This window comes from Sodiomyces alkalinus, assembly GCF_003711515.1.
Source record: "Sodiomyces alkalinus F11 unplaced genomic scaffold SODALscaffold_9, whole genome shotgun sequence".
Lineage (NCBI taxonomy): Eukaryota > Fungi > Ascomycota > Sordariomycetes > Glomerellales > Plectosphaerellaceae > Sodiomyces > Sodiomyces alkalinus.
This window is the reverse complement of record NW_021167087.1, coordinates 1,802,786-1,823,044: the sequence shown is the minus strand read 5'-3', so window position 1 is coordinate 1,823,044 and position 20,259 is coordinate 1,802,786. Positions and strand designations below refer to the sequence as shown.

The following is a 20,259-nucleotide window of genomic DNA, read 5'->3' as shown; positions in this document are numbered from 1 at the left end:
AAGACTCGTCGGCAGGGAAGGGCTTGTGCTACCTATTCAGCGCAAGACGGATAAATAGTCCTGGTTCTTGTATGATGCTATTTGACAGATCTAGGCTTTCCCGATGGAAGGCTTGGTCAGCTACACGATGTGCGCAATGCGGTTGATAGGCTTATTACCTCTTTTACCTAGCATGGGATCTTTCACAAAGGAATACGGTGATTCTGACTCAGCCTGGAGTTGATTATGGCCAGCTCCAATCCACAAATCTGGTAGATGGTGTTCTCCTCTAAAACGTATATGAAGATTGGATTGAATTTTCATCGTCTGGTTGGCCCATGCCCTCACTAGAGGACGGTAGAAAACTGAATATAGCTGTCTTTCATTCGAAGATGTGTGAAGACACAAGATCAACCTAGGAGGATTATGTACGGAATCGTGTCAATTGTAGGAATCTGTTGTTAGGCTTATCCAAAGTAGGATTTGGCCGTGGTACTTATAGGTACACAGCTATTTCCTCAGCAAAATACTGTCCCTTTGTTGTACCCAATCCACCAGAAGATTCCACTGACTTTCCACCTGCAGACAAACGGGCGGTCTCGGCTGTGCCGATCCGATAAAATTTTACCCTAGAAGCTTACAAGATGTGATCTCCGCGTGACATCTCACTGGACTGGAGCAGACGACATGAGATTGTTGGTCACTGCCCTGTGGACGTATGGGCGAGTGTGGCCGTACCGCAGCCTTCAATGAAGTCACCTTCGTTCCCGGAAATTTACACCGTACGTACAGCCGTAGTTTCAATCTCTACTGTGCAGATCAGAGTTTCCCTCCAGTAATATGGGTTCGTTGGAATGAGTCCAGTCAAAGCACGTCACAAGTATAATATCCGAGTCTAAGTAGGTAATTCTGCGCCCCGCGGATTAGGGGCGGTTTCCAACTGCGCCGCAATAATATTTTACGTCTGTTATAGTCTGGGAATGAACCCGACAAGGAATGACGAGTAATAGAAACGAGGCTTCACCGCCGATAGAACGTAGACTAAAAAATACCGCTACCAGCAATCAAGATAACACTAGAGTAACGTGAGGCATATTCAAGCGAGCGCACGGAGTAGTCCAGGAGCATTGCCGCAGGATATCACCCATATTTTCCCCAGGAATTCAGCACACCACGAGGTTTTCGGGCGGGGTACTAGTGGGACCTGTCTCTCTCGATCCCGTTGTCCCCGCTTGTTGTTGACTGAGCCGAGCTCCGAATTTGTGACCCTTGACTAAGACCATTCGTCATTCGAGTAGAGAAATGATCGAAGCCGTGTGCAAAGACGAACATCGCCGACGCCCAGGTCATGCATGCCGACAAGGGGATCGTTGGGCGATATGACGTGCATCGTCTGCTATAGCCATCCGTGGTCTTGTCACTCGAGGCCCTTCGTTGTCTGGTTCCATGGGACTACACGAATTGGAAGGAGGTTGCGTCATCTTCCACCTATCAGTAGATGGTGGCTTATATTCGTGTAACCACCAGACGAATTTTGTCACCTAAGATGCGTTACATACCTTAGAAAGGGCGTTGTTTCCTCCTTATTTGCAGGACCCTAACGTTTTCGTCCTCGCCGTGTTACCCCTCCCTCAGTAAGACATGCCTCTGTTACCTTATTTGGCAGGGTACGGGCTAAGCCTTCCTCTGGTATCGAAGGATGTCCGGTCCTGTCTGCCGACACTCGCAAAGCTGGGCTCAACGCCCGTTTCAAGATCCGAACAAGGAACAAGCCGATGAGATGTGTCTCGCTCTCCTGAGACATCACAGCCAGGCCTCACGCCTCTTGCAGTGTGCACAGGGCTGGTAGGGCGCGCTTGCGGTGTTTTTAGGAGAGGGAATGCCAGCATTCACCACCCTAGCTCATATGTGATCATGTCTCTAAAGCAAGGGTATTCGGATATATCACGAGGGCCCGCAACCGCGAGACCAGAAGCAGGTGAAGTTAGGAACTGAAGTCAGTGAACTCAGTGACAGCATGCCGGATTGTCAGAGTTACAAATGCAACTGGCACACAACTGGTAGAATCGCGGACTCGTCTAACAATGGGTCCGCCAGGGGGGAGGGGAAGGAATGGTTGGCAACCGCTCAAACTACTGAGCCGTCGCGTGGCCCGCATAAGTATGCACGATCAGGCGTCGGCGAACCCGCTCCCTTGCCCAACTAACCAAGTAAAGATATTTTAACGCCCGTCAGCGTTGCGTCGCTCTTATTCTCCTTGTTCTCTCCATGTTTAGCGAGTGGGGTGTATTGGGGGTCGGTCTGGATGCAGATCGGCTGCAGACAGAGATCCGTACTGCCCGAATAAAGTATCCGACGGCGAGCCTTATCGAGAGGAACACTCGCGGAAAATGGGCATGAAGGCGAGCAGGCAAGTACGAAGCGAAGTAATAATAGCGTGTACGTTGTAAGGAGTATGAAGTAGGTATTTGGTCCCAATATCCCTCCAGTCTCGTCTCGCGAGAGACTGAGCCAAAGGCGGGCGATTAAGTGGGTCCCACACCATGTCTTACCTCTGAGAATCGTACGTCCGTACCCGTCCTTCGTACTCCGTACAGTAGCTGCCACTATTCAGCTAGGACGCTCACTACCTAGAGAGTCAGTCCTAATAATGGGTATCTGCATCTGCATCTGTGCTGAGCATTGAAGTCATCGAAATATGAAGATGGGGAGAACGGGGAATTTTTCGACACAGCAGCGCATGGAGTTCATTGGAATTGTTTTGACCAGATAATGATATGGATGGATAATTTGATGGGGATTCCTGGCGATCACGACCTTTTGTTCACTAGTGTACCTTACCTTAGGTAACTTGGATCTACGATTCCCCATCAGAGCTTAGGCCCGTGTCTAATCCCTTCGTACATCCAGGGACTGCCAGGCCGAACAATGGGCTAGGCGCAGATTTTCCTACGGTACGGGATTATTGAGGAGGTCATACCCAAGGAATTGCTAAAGATCGCCCTTTCTCCCGACCTAGCAAGAGAAGAAGTCGGTCGGCACTTCCAGGCCCTTGTCTCCGAGGCTCGAGCTCTGGCCAAGGTTCGCCATGTGGAGCTTCGGGGGATCGAGATGTGATCTAATTAGGGATGCCTTGGATCTACTTTCATGCTTCGTACGAGGTATCCTGTCCACAAACTGGTTCGTCAAAGTAGCCTCCTCGGCGTGTACGGAATAATCACACCCTGCGAGCTTCTGATAGGGGAGGACGAGCGCGTTTCGTGCCACTAGAAGCCTGCTGTCCACCTGAATCGATTCTAGTGTTCCTAACCTGTGTACCCAACAGTCCAGGGACAGGGCGATTTAAAGCACTTCATACGGAACAAGGTACGGATACTAAGAGTCAGACCCTAGCCGCTGTCGCGATTTCATTCGACTAAGCACGGATCAAAGAAAGGCCCATCCCGGCCCGGGTTGAGAAAAGATCGATATACACGTGTACGTACTGATGGGCGTTCCCGGGTTGAGAAAGTTAGGAGAGATCTATCAGACCGAGGAACACAACCAGGCATCCCTGAAGAATAAAAGGGAAGTTGAAAAAATTAACTTGACACTGTTACAAGCGTGTTCGTAGTAATTTTCTCGCCATGCGAATCGAATCGAATCATATCCGAGTCCGTACGAAGCTGGGATGGATACCTTACGGTTTCTTCACCGCCGCCAAATAGTACGTTGTACCCGCGACGTTTTATGGTGGTGCATGGAGGAAACCGCAAAAACTCTTATGTGCTAGTGTACTAGGTACTTCGTAGGGGCCCGCCCTGGGTTCAATCCCTATTCGCGGGTCTGCTGAAACGCCCGACGGACTACGGGAGGCTGACCAGATCTTATACACTGCGGAGCTGTTGAACCTCCAGTCTCTAGGGAGTATGTATTGCCTAATGGGGCCAAGCAGTGTATGGATAAGGCAGACAGACACTACCATACCTTAGGTGCGAGGTATCCGAGTACATTGTCCGTACAGTAGGCTGTTTAGGTAGTTTACAGTTAGGTGCCTTCATTAAGTGGTCGTTGGGTTCGATAGTTCGTTCCCCGTCCACGTGACGCTACCGTTGGTGTGGTGTGAGGTATCAACCTTAATTTATGCACGTAGCTAACTATAAGCTAAGAGATGTAACGGTGTCGCAACTGGAGTTCAAAGAGCGAGCTGGGTGAAGCTTGACAGATACGCCGTGGGAAAGGCCTTTTCGGCCTCTTCAATCGTACCAAGTACGTTGTATAAACTCTCGCGATCCCAACGAGGTCAGGACCATCGAAACTCCCGTACCTCGTCTCGGTATATGTATGTATGCATACGGATAGAAACCCCGACCTCTGAAGAGCTCCCCCAACCCCACTTTACAACGGACAACCATGTGCTTATCCCGTTGGACACTGTTGCTTTCGCACGGAAGAGGTTGGTGGCGGCTGGTGATTGGCTCTAGCACCCGGGTGAGGCGCGTCACCCTGTCGCTCCCATCTCCACACTCGTGCATCCCCGACAGCAATAGTGGCGTCGTTGATTGGCCCCCGTCCCGGGCTGGGGCTGGACGTTGAACTGCGTCGCTCACCGCCAGTTTCGCGGAGTCGTCCCTGTCTCTTCACAGATCCCACTTTCCCTCACTTGGGCTTTTGCCCCCTCTTTCCCATGCTGACCTACCCTCGTCGCCAACCCTTTTTGGCGCCTCGAACTCCTCCACCTTTCCATCCCCTACCCTCGTCTCCCCTCGCCATCCTCGACATCGCCCTCTCTCCTTGTTCACTAACTACGGAAGAGACCCCTAGAAAATCTCCTTTTTCACCAACCAGACCCTAGTCAAAGAGCGGTGTCTGGCGGTGAGAGCCATATCACTGCTGTCAATTCCCACTTCCTACCACCTGACCTTCGGAACTTTTCTTTCTTCCCTTCCCGCCTGGTTAGCCATGAACAACTTCACTTTCGACACGAGTGGAGGAGACGCATTTTGGGATTTGACAGACAATCAGCGGCGACGATTCCATCAGTACGGCCACCAACTGTCCTCCACCCCGCAGCAGCAGCAGCCACAACAGATGACCTCAGTCTCCGGCCACAATAGCCCTCAAGCCTCTGACCATTCTCTGTCTACACAACACCAACAACGCATCTGGCCAATTCCCCTTGAAATGACCTCGACCGGTTCCATCCAGACCACGGCCTCGCCCGAGGCGGAACAGCAACATCAGCAACATGCTCAGCAGAACCAGCAAAGCTTGAATTCGCCAACCCAAAGCGCCTCGCCCCTTTCGCAGTCTTCCCCTTATCAACAACCAGGCAGCTTGCTCACCGACTACGCCCTTCAACAGCATCTGCAGCAACATCAGCAAGCGGCGCCCGACTTTTCACCTTTTGTCTCCGACCCCTACATGCCTGTGACTTACGATGGCTTCACACCCAATTTCGCTCCAATCAACCCCATGAGCTACCTGCCTGCAACATCCCAGCAAATGTCAACCGGCTTCCTTCAGTCGGCGGCGTTCAATACCATGCCCCCGATGGACGAAAACATCCCGGCTATGAATTGGTCCGGTCTTCCAATGGATAACTGGCAGGATATTCAGGCTGCGGTTCCTCCTATGCAACTCGAGGCCCTGTCCCACACCGTCGGGAGCAACTCGCCAACCGGGACTCTCCTGGAAGTTCTGTCTCTCACCAGCTCCAGTGATGGCTGGATGATGGTGGGAGAGCCTGGAAGCAGCCCCAACTTTGACCAATTCCACCAGGCGCAGCAGAATGCGGCCATCTTTAACCCCAGCCAGACTCTGCATTTGCGGACAAACTCGGATTCGTCTGACGGCGCCAACTCGTTCGAACTGGGAAGCTACGAGGAGATTGCGCCGTTCCCTATTTCTCCCTTCTCCCCGGACTCCGACTCGTATCCGGAACAGACATCACACCGCGGCTGCTACGGCGAACATCATACCCACAACCACAATCATGACACAGTCAGCCCAACTGCCGCGGTTGCCCCAGTGCCCATCCAGTCAACATCTACCCGGTCAAGTCCGTCCAGTGGCTCCGGCGCCACGTCACCGTCTGTCAATGCATCAAGACGGAACTCGGGTCAGAGGAAGAGCCCGATTAGCAAGACAGCCAAGCCCGTCATTCGGCGTACGTCCAATGGCCGCAAGGACGGCACAGGTGAAAAGAAGGTCGGACGCCGGCGTGGTCCCCTTCTTCCCGAGCAGCGCCGGCAAGCAAGCGAAATCAGAAAGCTGCGTGCCTGTCTACGTTGCAAGTTCCTAAAGAAGACTTGTGATAAGGGCGAGCCCTGTGCTGGTTGCCAGCCATCGCATGCTCGTCTGTGGCAGGTGCCCTGCACTCGAATTGATATCAAAGACATTGGCTATTTCATCTCCGGTTGGAAGGTCGATTTCGAACGGCACACGACGCGCAACGTCTCCGTCTACAACGTCAAGGGATTCTCTCCCAACGAGACGCTTGTTTGGATCACCCATGGTTATGGATTTGCCCTTCCCGTTTACGTTCGGGAGGTGTACGTGAACGACGAGAGTGTCTTCCAGGTGGATTGGGTGGAGTCGCATCTTACCGACCAGGAGCCTATTGAGTTCGATATCCGCACTGAGAGACTCGATGTCGGTGCTAAGGGCGTCTCTGTCGAGGCCCTTCACGTATACCTCGATAAACACATTGATGGACCGTTTGAGGATTTCATTGAGGACCATTTCGAGGGCACTCCTTTTATCACCGAAATACTAAAGACGGCCCATCGCTTCTACGTTAAGGAGAAGACACCATCTATCCGAAAAGCCTTGAAACTCGTCCTTGCATACAACCTAACGATGCATATCACCATGATCCAGCAGCAGGGTGACGACGCCAACCTCGACGGCCAGATTGATGACGAGGACTCGAAGTTCTACGGTCAGGTGGTCGCCCCGGTCATGGTCAACTTCCAAATTAAGTGTGCGTTGGCCGATATGTGGCGCGAACTGCAAAAGAACATCCTCGAGGAGCTGTCTTCCCTCTACTCGAGCGTATATAGTGGCGAGCGTCTCAAGAACTGGCCAACCATCTTCATGTTGGCTTCGATCCTCTTGGCAGTGTGGGAGGAGATGCAGTTCGACTCACACTACCGTATGCCGGACCCTGCGGCGGTTACCAAGTTCTGCAATGACATGGAAACCACGCCAGTTGGCGTCATCGTCGGTCTGTTCCATGCCATTTCGCAGAAGCTCCCCGCCTTTGTGGACTGGGACACGGGCAAACATGGCCATATTCTGAATAACAACGTGGCCGTCTGTGAAGCCATGACTGAAGTCCGCGGGCACGTTCTCAAGCATGGTATGTGCTCCCTCTTTTTTTATTCTTTTTTTTATTCTATCGAGTTCCACTCCTAACGATATATGCAGAGGAGTATCTTCGTAAGCGCCCTGATTGCACCTTTGACCGAAACGACTTTGATTCTCTATCAAACAAGTTCTTGTCGAAGTTGGTGATCCGTGCCAATTAGGCCTCTACTGAGCCTGGTCCGAGAGAGGACACGTCTTGGGCTTTGGCACTATTCACACTACGCCACAACTCACTCACCTCGCGATGCACGTGCGAAGATACCCAATACTACCAACAGCTATCATGCTGTCAGAGACGGCTTGAGAAATCCTATTTCCTTTGTTTATGAATCCCCAGCCATGGCGTTGGCGACGCGAGAGAGAAACCGTAACCAGGGGCTGCAACTCTTCTATTTCGACTCTACTCGCCTTCGTATCGACACAGTTGCTCCTTGGTTTTTTTTTTTTTTCTTTTTTCTTTCTTTTTTGCTTTCCTCGGCTGGTCACCGTAATGACGATCCCCGACAATTTTCTACGGCCTTTTTTTTTCTTCCTTTTTTTTGTTTATTCTTCATGATTCGGTCTGTTGACGATTCATTTCAACGACATGTATGATCATGACCCGCATCAGAGATGATTATGGATTGCGGATTTGAAGTCGAGCGAGTCGTCGTAACGAGTCTTTGCTTTACAGACACGAGTTTGGAGGACACGATTTGCCCAATGACAGCCATTGGCACGAAGAACAGAACAGAACATACACACAGAGACGATTACGATGCGCATGGCGTTTGGAGGCCCTACGAGGTCTCGCGAGGGATAGGTGGAATTCTTGTGTCGGGAGGCTTTGAGGGCCGCAAATGGCATCTGTTACAGCTGTACTTGGTACACAATTCGTGTTTATATCCTACCCCATAAAATGATTGCTATTTCAGTCCATATTATTCGGCTCCTTTCTTGCTTCGGGATGTACTCTTATTGTCTGGAGAGGATTCTCAAACAAGAAAACGAGGCATTGCGCCGGATGTACGAAGTATCCGTCAGTATGCTTTGCTTCCGCTTGGTGAAAATGTGTGGAGGATTGGAGGAAAAGCTATTCTGTGTAATAGTATCAGCACTGCCAAACTGCTCTCAAAACCAGACATTGGCAAATGGTCTGTGCGATACATCGAACTTATCAAGGAACTGCACCATGCAGCTAGCTAATCGAATAACAATATCGCTGGTCGTACGAAGTCTAGTCCGTAGATATCGAACACATCTGTGTAAATCGTAAAGGTATAGCAGATACCTTATATTGTAGAAGCATGAAGTGCATGTCTAGGAGGGTATCTTGAAGAAGCGCAGCGTCCTTATAACGTCGTCGTGTGTATGATGTGATGGATGGATTCCTATCTAATCCCTAAAACTCCGCTAGAACCGCAAAGGCCCGGCGTATTATCGGTGGCGGCACCACAACGGACAGCATAATAAAGGCTCCACCCCTTGTCTACGCCGAATAGCTACCTCTCTACTGTGATTTTGATCAATGTAAGGATGCTGCTCAACAAAGGAAGGAGAGGTATTCGTAGTTTGCTACCTAGTTTCCTTTAGGTGGTGATTGACAGGAGAAACACTGCATCGGACAATGAGAACCCGCTAAATCCGTATGTACATAGGAGGCGTCCGTGCTTGGCCCTGCCAGGCTATGCTCATCGGCCAGGAATGCATTGTGGGGCGTTGGGGTCCGAACACTGCTGCGAAGCAGTCACATGAACGCATCATTCAGGAATGGACGGGATGCTTCAGTACGGATTGGTTCTATGAAATGAAACCAGAACAGGTCCTACCAAGTACTTCGTAGGCCGTTCCAGATGTTTGCAACAGAGTATGTATGAAATACGAAGTTACTGCGCTTTGACTTCTCGAGTTCAGGGAAGAATGGCAGAACACCTGGAACGACGCGAAACGAAAGCCGTTGCATACCATGTAGTCGTAGATGTGATAGAATCTGGACAGCTTAGTAAGGTAAGGAAAGTTCTGAACCACCTATGAGTATTCGTAAGGCATGAATATATCTGCACTATCTATGAGTAACTCGGTTTGAAAATTGCAATATCATTTTCACTATTTCTTGAGATCTGTATTATTATAGCGAGGGAAATATCATCGTTACCTGCTCCGTACTTCCTGCGAATCAAGCAACCAGGTTCCAGCCTTGCCACGGGAAGCAACTTGCGAGTGCGATAAGGAGATACGGAGGTACAGATCAGTAGCGCAAAGATAAGGCAAGACGTGGAATGTACCCGTACATGGACTTTCGTCTGCAATTGCGGAGAAGGAAAGTACTGGTAACTTCACCAAAACCCCATTCTGGAGTCTTCCGGTGGATTCCGTGCTTCAGTTGACTGCCTGCTTTTGGCCTCATAGAGGGAGCCCAGCTTCCATGCCTTGCGGCGAAGTAGTTACTGCTGATGAATCACATTACCCCACCCGGTCTAATCCCCCCCCTGCCTGCAACATATCCCCTCCCATACCGTCACTGCCTTCACGCTTGTCCTGCTTTCGCCGCCCCCCTCCTCTTCGTATTTAACCACGATCCCCTCCCAACGCCCAACCTTCTCAACTTTCTCCCTCCATCATCCAACTGCTCTCTCCCACCTCTGCAATTTTCAGGCAAATTACACCTTGGCTTCACATTTCCACAACGACACCCTCTACTCCAAGCCAAACGTACCTCAACATCTGCGAACGTCGTCATCATGCAGATCTTCGTCAAGACTCGTAAGCCTCGACTCAATCATTCTCTCGAGCTTTCAAGCTTGCCGGACTTACTGACCATTCTCTCCTAGTCACCGGAAAGACCATCACCCTTGAGGTCGAGTCTTCCGACACCATCGACAACGTCAAGTCCAAGATCCAGGACAAGGAGGGTATCCCCCCTGATCAACAACGCCTTATCTTTGCCGGAAAGCAGCTTGAGGACGGCCGTACCCTATCCGACTACAATATTCAGAAGGAGTCGACGCTCCACCTCGTTCTCCGTCTTCGCGGCGGCATGCAGATCTGTACGCTTGATTCCATCACCATGCTCCCGACCGGCCTCACACTAACCAGTCATCTGCAGTCGTCAAGACCTTGACCGGCAAGACCATCACCCTCGAGGTCGAATCATCCGACACCATCGACAATGTCAAGTCCAAGATTCAGGATAAGGAGGGTATCCCTCCCGACCAACAGCGATTGATCTTCGCTGGAAAGCAACTCGAGGACGGCCGTACCCTTTCGGACTACAATATCCAGAAGGAATCCACCCTGCACCTTGTCCTCCGTCTCCGTGGTGGTATGCAAATCTTCGTCAAGACTCTCACTGGCAAGACCATCACTCTGGAGGTTGAGTCATCCGACACCATCGACAACGTTAAGTCGAAGATTCAGGATAAGGAGGGTATCCCACCCGACCAACAACGCCTGATCTTTGCCGGCAAGCAGCTTGAGGATGGTCGCACCCTCTCCGACTATAACATCCAGAAGGAATCCACCCTGCATCTCGTCCTGCGGCTGCGTGGTGGCATGCAGATCTTCGTGAAGACCCTTACCGGCAAGACCATCACATTGGAAGTGGAGTCCTCAGATACCATCGACAATGTCAAGTCGAAGATTCAGGATAAGGAGGGTATCCCACCTGACCAACAGCGTCTCATTTTCGCTGGTAAGCAGCTGGAGGATGGTCGCACCCTGAGTGACTATAACATCCAGAAGGAGTCAACCCTCCACCTCGTTCTTCGGCTGCGTGGTGGCCAGTAAGCTGGCATGATCTGTTTGGACCACTTGTCGAGGTCACGGTGGCGACAAGTTTTTCGGCGTTTGGGGATAACTACCATCGGGTCAAGGGAATAGCATGATTTTAGGGAATTCGTGACCAATCTACTTAGGGCTCATACATAATATTGAGCGAGGGAATACAAACAGGCACTGCAGCCTCATTTTGCTATTCCATTTCTTTCGCCTCCAGATATGGCAACATCGTTCATTCCGCCCGTGTCCGCGACTTGCGTTAGCATGAATGTATCAAAACTGTACTACACCAATAATTACGTGAGCTTACGTTCTTACGTTGGGTTGTATCCGTGCCTCCATATAATCCCCACTGTCCTTAGCTTCGTTTAATGGGGTATTTTCACACTCTCATGTGCGACGATGGCTTTAACCTGACTGAAATCCAGGACTCACTCCCTAACTGCCTCTTTCTGCTCAGCCTCTTTCCGGAATGTGCTGTACGTGGTACGAGTGGAAAGGTCCCCTTATCGAGATCGTTCTGCCCCCACTGCCTCCGTAATATACAGCTCAAAAGGTCGCATCCTCGAACGAGGCCCCCAGACCACGGATCTCAGACCGTCTCCTTGATTCGCCCGAGGTGAGCCAGACCCGAGGCTCCCCCCGAGTTCCTCCCTCCGACGACGGTGAAGAATGCCTACGTACTTTTATCACATCAAGTTCGAACTCTATCCGACCGCCAATCCGGTAGCTTGCAGCGAGCGGAGAGCTCTGGACGGACAAGGTGGAACAGCATCACAGCCGACAAACGAAATCTGGCTACCTGCGCCCGGCGCCGATATATTCGACGAGCTTCCCTCTCATCCCGGTCGACGAGAACCCAAAAACAAGGCCTCCATCGCTTCGGGATCACGTTTCCATCCTCAACCGCAGCATTCGTCCCAATCCAAACGCATTACGAATCGCCACGTGGAGTCGTCACCGAGTTCTCCTAGCCAAAGCGGACCTTTGTCTGTAAACGTCATAGACTGCGGTCCTTCGCGGGCCCAAGTTGAAGAGGATAACGGGAAGAACATTGAACTTCTCAGCAGACACCAGTGGAAGGCGAGGACCAAGAGTCTGCCCCCGCCACCGGCGTCCGCCGCGATCAAACCCCAGACTGCTGTCAGGGACTGGCGATTTGGATGGGTCCGAGTGGCAAGCCTAGACCCAGGCGAGGACAAGGTTGCAACAACAGCGAACATGGCCCAAGACGAGGAGCTCAGCAGCAGCAGCGGCGCCCCTGCTGCCACGGGCATCGGTCCCATGTTCAGCGGCGTGGGCACGGCCACCAAGGCCAAGTGCATCCCGCTCGATTTTAAGAACACTGATATGGGGTGGGGTATCGTGCATTTCTACCGCGAGGGCGAGGACAGTCCCGGCTTGCGAATACCTCCTGCGGAGCAGCACCAGGATGATCAGAGCGAGGAGGAGTGCACCACTTTGTGCATTCCTGCGGTGCCCAGCTACTGGACGCCTGGTGACTTTCTGGGCTTTATCGGTGACAAGTGGAAGGAGGGGATCAGTCACTATAGGATTGTCATGACCGAGCAGCTGAGTCGCTACCTGGTTCTTATGAAGTTCCGGGATGACAAACGGGCTCGGTTATGGCAGAAGGAGTTCAACGGCAAGGTGTTCAACAACACAGGGGTAAGTTCTGTGAGCTCAAAGATCGAGTGCTCCTTTGTCCCCGTATATAATAGTCCACTCCGTACTGACTCTGTCATACAGCCCCAGATATTCCAGGTGGTCTTCGTCAAATCCATCACTTTCGAGACGCCGATGGCACCCTCCAGTTCCGACGGGAACTCCATGACATCGTCGAGTCCCATGGCCGTTTTGCATTCCCTGAAACCCTTTCCGCCGCCGACACCGAACCTCATCGAACTCCCCACGTGTGCGGTCTGCCTGGAAAGAATGGACGACACGACCGGACTTATGACGATTCCCTGCCAACACATCTTCCACTGCGCCTGTCTGGAGAACTGGAAAAGCCCCGGGTGTCCCGTCTGCCGCCACACCAGCGACAACCCGGATTTTGACCCATCAAACCCTTACACGCAGCCTTTTGGGTCGCCGGTTTCCAACCTCTGCAGCGTCTGCGACAGTACGGATGACCTCTGGATCTGCCTCATCTGTGGCAGGGTCGGGTGTGGACGGTATAAGGGCGGGCATGCAAAAGACCACTGGAAGGAGACAGCACACAGCTTCGCATTGGAGATCGAGACGCAGCACGTCTGGGACTATGCGGGCGATACGTGGGTGCACCGTCTTATCCGCGAGAAAGGCGACGGCAAGCTCGTTGAGCTCCCGGGAAAGACGGGCGGGCCCCAAGACGGCCCTCACCAGCGGGACGACGTGGTTCCTCGCGCCAAGCTGGAGAACATGGGACAAGAATACGCGCATCTCCTGAGCTCGCAGCTGGAGTCGCAACGCGTCTATTTCGAAGAGATGATGAGCAAGCTTGCCGACAAGGCGGCAAAGGCGACGGCGACGGCCGAGGCTGCCTTGAAACAAGCGGAATCCCTACGTACAGAGAACGCCAAGTTCTGCGCGGACCTGGAAAGGCTGCAGAACGAGGTCATACCGCAGCTGGAGCGCGACAGCGAGCGAGATCGAAAGAAGGCGGAGAAGGCGCAGGAGCTGGCTAGGAACATGGGGAAAGCCTTGCAGGAGGAAAAGGAGGTGTCCAAGGGCTTGATGAAGCGTGTGGAGCACAACGCGGCGGAGCTTGGAAGCCTCCGGGCGAGAGATCAGGAGCAGCAGGCGAAGATTGCCGAGCTGGAGGATATGAATCGCGACTTGACCATGTTCATTTCGGGCCAGGAGAAGCTCAAGGAACTCGAGGCTGAAGGCCAGGTTGAAGCGGGAGAGCTCGCTGAAGGGAGTGCTAGCGTTCCTGAAAGAAAGGGGAAGCGGAAGGGGAAGAAATAACCGGTGGGTCGGCGGAAGACTGGGAGGGGGAAAGGGAGGTGCGCGAACAATATAATAAACTCCAAAGACATGTCTAGCGTTTTTGGAGGCAAATTTTCACAGAGTCATGATAAATGTTCTTGATGATAAATGGTAGCGAAACGCACCTTCGTGAATCAATAGTGTTGCCTGTCCTAACCATACCATATATGCTTGAAGAAACATACGGACGTTGTTTGTTTCGATCGCGCAAGGTCGGCGTCCCCATTGGCTGGTATTTTGCTCTATATACGTCCGTAATATCATCCCATATACCACCTTCTGGCGTCTTTCCCCCTTTATCCATAACCCCTGCGTAGGGGGTAGATGCAACCAAATTCTGCCGTAAATAAAAGAACAGCCATAAATATCATACAATCGTAGATGATTGAAACGCCCATGATGTCCGTCAATATTCGTGCGCCCTTGACTTGTGAACCGTTGAAAACCCAAGACTAAAAATCAATATAGCCTCCCTTTTGCATGAAAGCAATGCAACATGTCCGCCTCCTCATTAGCGGAACATCTCACTCCCCAGGAGCCAGCGATGGGCGGTTGGCTGCGTGTCGTCACTCGAAATGCTCATAAACACCATCCCATGTTGACGACTGCCATAGTCGTACATGGGAGAACCCCGCTTTGGAGATTGTGTACGACTCAGCGTCGGCGCATAACCAAGCCGGATGGGCAACGTGGTTTTCTCTCGGGTTCTTCGTGAAGTGGTAGATGCGGACCCCGCAAGGGATCAGTGTTATACGTCTTCACTACTGCTCGCGCTAGAGGCACTTGTGACACTCATGCCGTCGCGCGCGGTATGGACGAGACGGTAGATTGCAAAGGCGACGAGGGCGAGGACGACGAAGAGGATAATGACGATGATGGCGATGGCGTCGTTTGGTTTCACCATGGTTGTGGATGTCCCTCACGAGGGCGGGAATGCTCTGAGGGTCCTTTTTATTGGACCGTGGAGGTATGATGCGGTCGAAGTGCCACCTCTTGCTCCACGTGAATTGGGCCGGAGAGACTCGAGGCAGAGATTTGGAGTACGGCGAGAAATGTGTTCTGGCTGGCTCCGTGATTGAGGAATGTCGGAGTCGAGATGTGAGACAATTTGAGCTTGAAAGCAGCACGTGGGTTTGAATTCCTTGTCGAGGAGTTGGTGATGTCTTCGGGAGTCGTTAGCTCGAGTGTGGTGGTAGAACGTGGATTATAAAGTTCAACTAACCAAAAAGGCACTTACCAAAGTAATCCTAGGGAGCTCGTTTTTAGTTCCAACAGATCGAGATCGAGTGAGGTCTTATTCCGAGTTCCCGGAAATTTGTCTCCGTATACAGGCGTCTGAACCGGCGGAGGTTGGTTGAGAGTGGGCAGTGGCCTGAAGGTCTAGAAGAGCAAGACGGTTCGGTTTCAACCAGCTGAAAATATTCGGTCGATTCTAAATTTGAACTTTGATAACGATCAATACTAAATGATGTGCTCGAGGGAAAATGTAGTAGAGTAGAACAAAAGGGGCAGAGGGGGAAATACGCAAAGGACTGAAGCTCATGAGCAAGCAGAGAGGGCTGGTATTAAAGCGGTTGCCCCGCCACCAGCTTTCTTGAAGTCAATAAAATGGCAAGGCTGGGTACCGTTAGAACCTAAAGGTCTCCACTCTCGCCCCGAGCGGCCCATGGTCGGTGCCAGCTCACCCCTGCCGGTTAGTGGGTCTTCGGTGCCAAAGCTTTCACTTCAGAGAGGTCCAACCTCCTTTTTGGGCTTTCTTTTACCGGGTCTGCATACGAATCGAATATTTGAGTTTCGTGTACGTACTCCGCCGAGAAAAATGGCTGGGAGAGTACTTTTTTCTTCTTTTCAGCTACATGTACACCGCATCATGACTCACGTGATATTGTATCCGTATCACGGACGGGGTAGACACAAGGCGACACGATGATTCTGCCATTGGGCAAGAATATTCAGTGTCAAATTTGGACTCTGGTTCCAATCCCCCGCCGAACAACATCAGGAGGAAACATACATACTTCACTTCCCCCGACTCCAACAACGCAATTTTGCGTTAAATTTATTCATTTTAGCAAACGCCGCTTCCAAAGTCTTACCAAACCATTGGCAAGACGACGTCGCCAAGAAAGGCGGACCCAGCAAGAAGCGCAAAGTAACATGATATGACGCAGAACGAAAGCAATACCTTGACATAAGATATTAACGAAAGACATACAAACGTCCGGAGACTGGTGAATTCTGGGCCTTTATTTTACTCGTTCTACTCCGCATCGGGCACTGCATCAGGTGCCGTCTTGACAATCCTAATGTGCCTCTCGTAGAACTGGAGCATCTAAGAGGTGAAATATGGTCAGCTTCATTACCGGCCGAGTAGCGACGACGACGTGACGGCTGGATGTGCCATCGGGAATAGGGGAATAAAGCAAGAGGGTTTGCTCCAGACGCATACCTTCTGCGGGCAGCGCTTGTAAATAACGTCAGTGCCGTGCTTGGTCTTCTGTCCATTCTTCCAGTTGAGATACACGATGAGCTTGCCGGTCTGCTCATCTTCGCAGGCGTCGATGGTCTCGACCTCGTCCTCCCAGCTACCGCTCGGCGGCTTCCACGCGTTGGCTTTGGCGCTGGCCGGCGGCGTGCTGTCGGCGGGATGCTTCCCGTTCTTCCGCGCGCGCTTGGAGGAACTGGACGGCGTGGCACCGGTCGATGCGCGTCCGCGCTTCCTGTTCTTCCTGGCCTCTTGGGCCTGCTCCAGAAGCAGTTCGCGGGACCCTATTTGACGGTAATATTCCGCGACGATGTCAGGCGCGCCATCCCTATTTCGCTCTTCCAGTTAGAGAAACCAAGCATCTCATAGACGATAACCCGTGCGACATGAATGCCTCATGGGCGCATGGCAAGCAAGCGTCGGTGATGAAAAGGAGCTGGGTAAACATACAATAGGTTCTCCTCGGGTTCCCAAGTCTGGTCTGCCTCGTCCTCGTAGCCTTCCCATTTTACTTTGAATGTAATATTGCCCTGTTGAGAGAGGAAGGGTCAGCGGACTGTTCCCGGATCTGGTGTCGTAAGGAACAAAGAGCGTTTTCGTGCCAACGTACTTGCACATCGACCGAGTGTAAGATGATCTTCTCGACGATATACCTGTAAACAGTGAATGTCAGCTGTGAACCCTCGATACGGAAAAAATAGTGCGGCAAGGGTAGAGACATACTCATCTTCCTCAGCCTCGTCCTCACCCTCTTCCTGCACCTCCTCGTCTTCCTCTTCCTCTTCCTTGGCCTTGCCTTTCTTTCCGCGCGTCTTCTTCACATCTACGTCTCCATTCTTCTTAGCGCTTGAATCGGTTGAGTAACCGACGCTGTCTTTACCCTTGCTTGTAGAGCGCTTGCTCCGGAGGGGGACCTCAAGCTCGACTTCGGTATCGGACTTCTCTTGGTCGCTCAGGGCTAATGGGAAAATATTAGCCACCTAATTAATAAAAAATGCGAACTTTCGCACCAATATATCCGAGGTAGTTGTAGAACGATAGCTAGAGCCATGTGGCGGCAACGGCGATGCGACAGGTAGAGTGCGACAAGGAAGCTGAGCGAGCGGACCTACCGGGAGGCATGGTGACTGATGAGGAGAGAAGTCACCAGAAAATATGAGTTGCCGCAGAATCAAGTGTTTATTGGGTACGACGATGTTGTAACGCGATATAGCACGGTAGGCTTGCGACAACGGAGCGTACGCAATCACAGCTCACTGGAATTGGAAGTTGGGAGTGGGTGGAATCGACGCGACGGTCGTGTGGTTGTTGTCGCGAGCTTTCTTGTTTCGCGATTGGTCACTATCAGGCAATCGGGGCGAAATTATGGATATACCCATAATCCATTGCCCCGAAAATCGATTAGCTCTGGCCAATTATAAAGGGACAAGGGACACGCTGAGGATAACCGAATGTATCAGAACATAAATAAGGTACGCGGAATTGTGTGTATATTTATCTAAGTAAAGTTCGTGGTACTTCACGGGTATATCTAACTATTAGGGGAAAAATAAGGGGAAATAAGTATGGATATATAGGAATAAGGTACTCTACACGTCTAATATAATATAGTTTGTTGTACCTTGATAGAGCTATTAGATTAATCGGAATAAAGTTTTTTTACTAAAACGCCGGGCTTATAACTATTAGAATATTAATAAAGTACAGAAAAATATATATATATATTTATCTAAATAAAGTTCGTAGTACTTTACGGGGATATCTAAGTATTAGGAAAAATAAGGGGAAATAAGTATAGATATATAGAAATAAGGTACTCCACGCGTCTAATATAATACAGCTTGTCTCGATAAGGTGGCTGTGGGCATCTAACATATTAATTGGCGCCACCTTCCGAACTAAGGACGTGACCGACCGACCGCCTCATTTCATCGGCGAAACTCTACGATGATAATGTAATGGATACTGGCACTTCCGTAGTCATAAGGTACTCTAGCGCTCCTCAAATCTTGGCCTTCCCCTTCTTGCTGTCCGGCCGCTCTGGCCTCCCCAGGTATCTCTGCCACTCGCCTGTGAGCGTCGTCTTCTCCTCCCGGCTACGCTTCGCCCACGCCTCGTACTCGGCCTGCTCTGCCCTCCACACCTGTAGCTCCTTGGCAATCCACCTCGCCGAGTGTTCGGCACAAACGTTGGGAACTTCCATGGGGATCAGATGACCCTTGCCCTCGAGGGTCACTTCCTCGACCCTGCCCTTCGCCTCGCCGCCGCTCCCTCCCACGCCAACCCCCGTGGCGCGCATCTTCTCCTCCCTTAGCTCGGGCGTCGATAGATCGCTTTCGGCGCCGAAAATGTACATTGCCGGGGCGCGCAGGGTCGGTAACCTAGCCAGGGTGCTGGCGCCTTCCGCTCGGTACACGGGGAACGTGTAGTAACGCTCGTTGAGCGACGGGTCCATGTCCGGGACGAGCTCGGGCCGCAGGAGGTTCTTTCCTTCGGCGTCATAGGCGTTCCAGCTGGGACGGAAGTAGGTGAAGACCTCCTGGTCCTTGGTCGTGGTGAGGGTGACCTTGCCGGCGTCGGCTTGGCCCGGGTACCTCGGCGTCGGGGTCTCGCGCAGGCCGTGCTCCACCCACGAGGCGAGGACGCGCGGATCCCAGGCGGAATAGAACGGGTTTCGTCGGAAGGCGGTGGCGGCGGCTTCGCGGGAGGGCCAGAGGTCGCGGCGACGCGCGGAGCTGGCGGCGGGCGACGCGTTGACGAAACCCTTGGCGGAGGCGGACCACTTGGAAATGACGGGGTCGAGGAGGACGACAGCGGTGAAGAGCCGCGGGTGGGAGAGGGCTAGGTTGGCGACGGCGTTGCCGCCGAAGGAATGGCCGATGCCGACGAGGGGGCGGGGCGGCCGGAGCGTGTTGACGAGATGCAGCATGTCGCGCGGATGGTCCAGCCAGCCTGGGTCGTTGCCGAGCTTGTCTTCGTTGAGCACGCCCGAATAGCCTTGCCAGGCGGCGTCGGCGATCAGAATAGAACGGATGCGGAAGCCATGACGGCGCGCATGCGCGTGGAGATCCTCCCAGAGTGCCTCGTAGAGTTCCTTGGGGAAGCCGTTGGCATGGGCTCCCAGGATGGTCACGTCGCCGGGTTGAGGGTTCGGATTGTCTTTGGGAATGTATTCTTTGACGGCGAGCTTGAGAACATCTTCCTGCGAATTCGCTAGGGCGCGTGGGAACTCTCGTATATGAGACGCGTCGATGATGTGCTCTTTGATGGTGAAGACTGAAGACATGGTGAAGAAGACGCAGAAGAGACTCTATATTGAGCAATGCAACATGAGAAGAGTAGATGACCAATCTCTAAGCAGATTGAAGATGAGCCAGCTCGTTTCTATTAGCACACAAGCGGCCACGTATGTTTCAGAGTATAAGAGTCCATGGCTTGCTGCTATGCGACACTGAGATGGCGTTCGGCTATGATGTTTTCGTTAAGTCCAAGGCGGGTCCAAAGAGGGAACTGTGTGGATGCCGAGGTCAAACTACATTGAGATATCCCTGTGCTTCATTTTCGGCTCCGATTCACGGCAGTGTAATTATAAGTACCTTGATTACCTTATCTGTACATACGCGTACTTTGTAGGTCGGTTAGTAATTACTTACTCCTTACCTCCCCTTGAATTGTCCCTATCTCGGTGACTCCGCAACGCTTCTCGGTGAACACTG

The 20,259-nt window shown here is 52.0% G+C and overlaps 7 protein-coding genes across 7 annotated transcripts; 3 read left to right on the top strand and 4 right to left on the bottom strand.

Moving 5' to 3' along the window:
- The first annotated feature begins 4,620 nt into the window (after positions 1-4,620).
- On the top strand, positions 4,621-7,796 carry SODALDRAFT_299664 (hypothetical protein). Its single transcript, XM_028608871.1, has 2 exons — positions 4,621-7,321; positions 7,390-7,796. The coding sequence occupies exons 1-2, from the start codon at positions 4,921-4,923 to the stop codon at positions 7,488-7,490; spliced, it is 2,502 nt and encodes an 833-aa protein (XP_028464428.1). The 5' UTR covers positions 4,621-4,920; the 3' UTR covers positions 7,491-7,796.
- Positions 7,767-8,536, bottom strand: SODALDRAFT_335721 (hypothetical protein). Its single transcript, XM_028612531.1, has one exon. The coding sequence runs from the start codon at positions 8,173-8,175 to the stop codon at positions 7,936-7,938; it is 240 nt and encodes a 79-aa protein (XP_028464427.1). The 5' UTR covers positions 8,176-8,536; the 3' UTR covers positions 7,767-7,935.
- Positions 8,537-9,988: 1,452 nt separating this feature from the next.
- On the top strand, positions 9,989-11,280 carry SODALDRAFT_335720 (ubiquitin family protein). The gene is made up of 3 exons (XM_028612530.1): positions 9,989-10,071; positions 10,140-10,355; positions 10,415-11,280. The coding sequence occupies exons 1-3, from the start codon at positions 10,050-10,052 to the stop codon at positions 11,092-11,094; spliced, it is 918 nt and encodes a 305-aa protein (XP_028464426.1). The 5' UTR covers positions 9,989-10,049; the 3' UTR covers positions 11,095-11,280.
- Positions 11,281-11,757: 477 nt separating this feature from the next.
- Positions 11,758-14,037, top strand: SODALDRAFT_281827 (RING finger protein; the record flags this gene model as incomplete). The annotated part of the gene is made up of 2 exons (XM_028608309.1): positions 11,758-12,672; positions 12,835-14,037. 2 exons carry the CDS (start codon positions 11,758-11,760, stop codon positions 14,035-14,037), a joined length of 2,118 nt encoding a protein of 705 aa, XP_028464425.1.
- Positions 14,038-14,133: 96 nt separating this feature from the next.
- SODALDRAFT_380921 (hypothetical protein) lies at positions 14,134-15,726 on the bottom strand (the record flags this gene model as incomplete). Its single annotated transcript, XM_028615140.1, has 8 exons — positions 14,134-14,183; positions 14,432-14,485; positions 14,587-14,757; positions 14,851-14,976; positions 15,049-15,221; positions 15,332-15,438; positions 15,521-15,596; positions 15,707-15,726. The coding sequence occupies 8 exons, from the start codon at positions 15,724-15,726 to the stop codon at positions 14,134-14,136; spliced, it is 777 nt and encodes a 258-aa protein (XP_028464424.1).
- A 592-nt stretch (positions 15,727-16,318) lies between these two features.
- On the bottom strand, positions 16,319-17,665 carry SODALDRAFT_345920 (hypothetical protein; the record flags this gene model as incomplete). Its single annotated transcript, XM_028613230.1, has 6 exons — positions 16,319-16,390; positions 16,508-16,871; positions 16,994-17,073; positions 17,154-17,196; positions 17,267-17,501; positions 17,656-17,665. 6 exons carry the CDS (start codon positions 17,663-17,665, stop codon positions 16,319-16,321), a joined length of 804 nt encoding a protein of 267 aa, XP_028464423.1.
- Positions 17,666-18,296: 631 nt separating this feature from the next.
- SODALDRAFT_335717 (alpha/beta-hydrolase) lies at positions 18,297-20,038 on the bottom strand. The gene has a single exon (XM_028612529.1). It carries the CDS (start codon positions 19,827-19,829, stop codon positions 18,546-18,548), a length of 1,284 nt encoding a protein of 427 aa, XP_028464422.1. The 5' UTR covers positions 19,830-20,038; the 3' UTR covers positions 18,297-18,545.
- Between the last annotated feature and the right edge of the window lie 221 nt (positions 20,039-20,259).

Excerpts from the sequence above, each read along its gene's own strand:
- SODALDRAFT_335717 (XM_028612529.1), bottom strand. The coding sequence starts at position 19,829 with ATGTCTTCAGTCTTCACCATCAAAGAGCACATCATCGACGCGTCTCAT.
- SODALDRAFT_335720 (XM_028612530.1), top strand. The coding sequence starts at position 10,050 with ATGCAGATCTTCGTCAAGACTC. Across the intron at positions 10,072-10,139 it reads GCAGATCTTCGTCAAGACTC|TCACCGGAAAGACCATCACC; the intron begins GTAAGCCTCGAC and ends ATTCTCTCCTAG. Across the intron at positions 10,356-10,414 it reads TCGCGGCGGCATGCAGATCT|TCGTCAAGACCTTGACCGGC; the intron begins GTACGCTTGATT and ends AGTCATCTGCAG.
- SODALDRAFT_335721 (XM_028612531.1), bottom strand. The coding sequence starts at position 8,175 with ATGCCATTTGCGGCCCTCAAAGCCTCCCGACACAAGAATTCCACCTAT.
- SODALDRAFT_299664 (XM_028608871.1), top strand. The coding sequence starts at position 4,921 with ATGAACAACTTCACTTTCGACACGAGTGGAGGAGACGCATTTTGGGAT. Across the intron at positions 7,322-7,389 it reads CGGGCACGTTCTCAAGCATG|AGGAGTATCTTCGTAAGCGC; the intron begins GTATGTGCTCCC and ends CGATATATGCAG.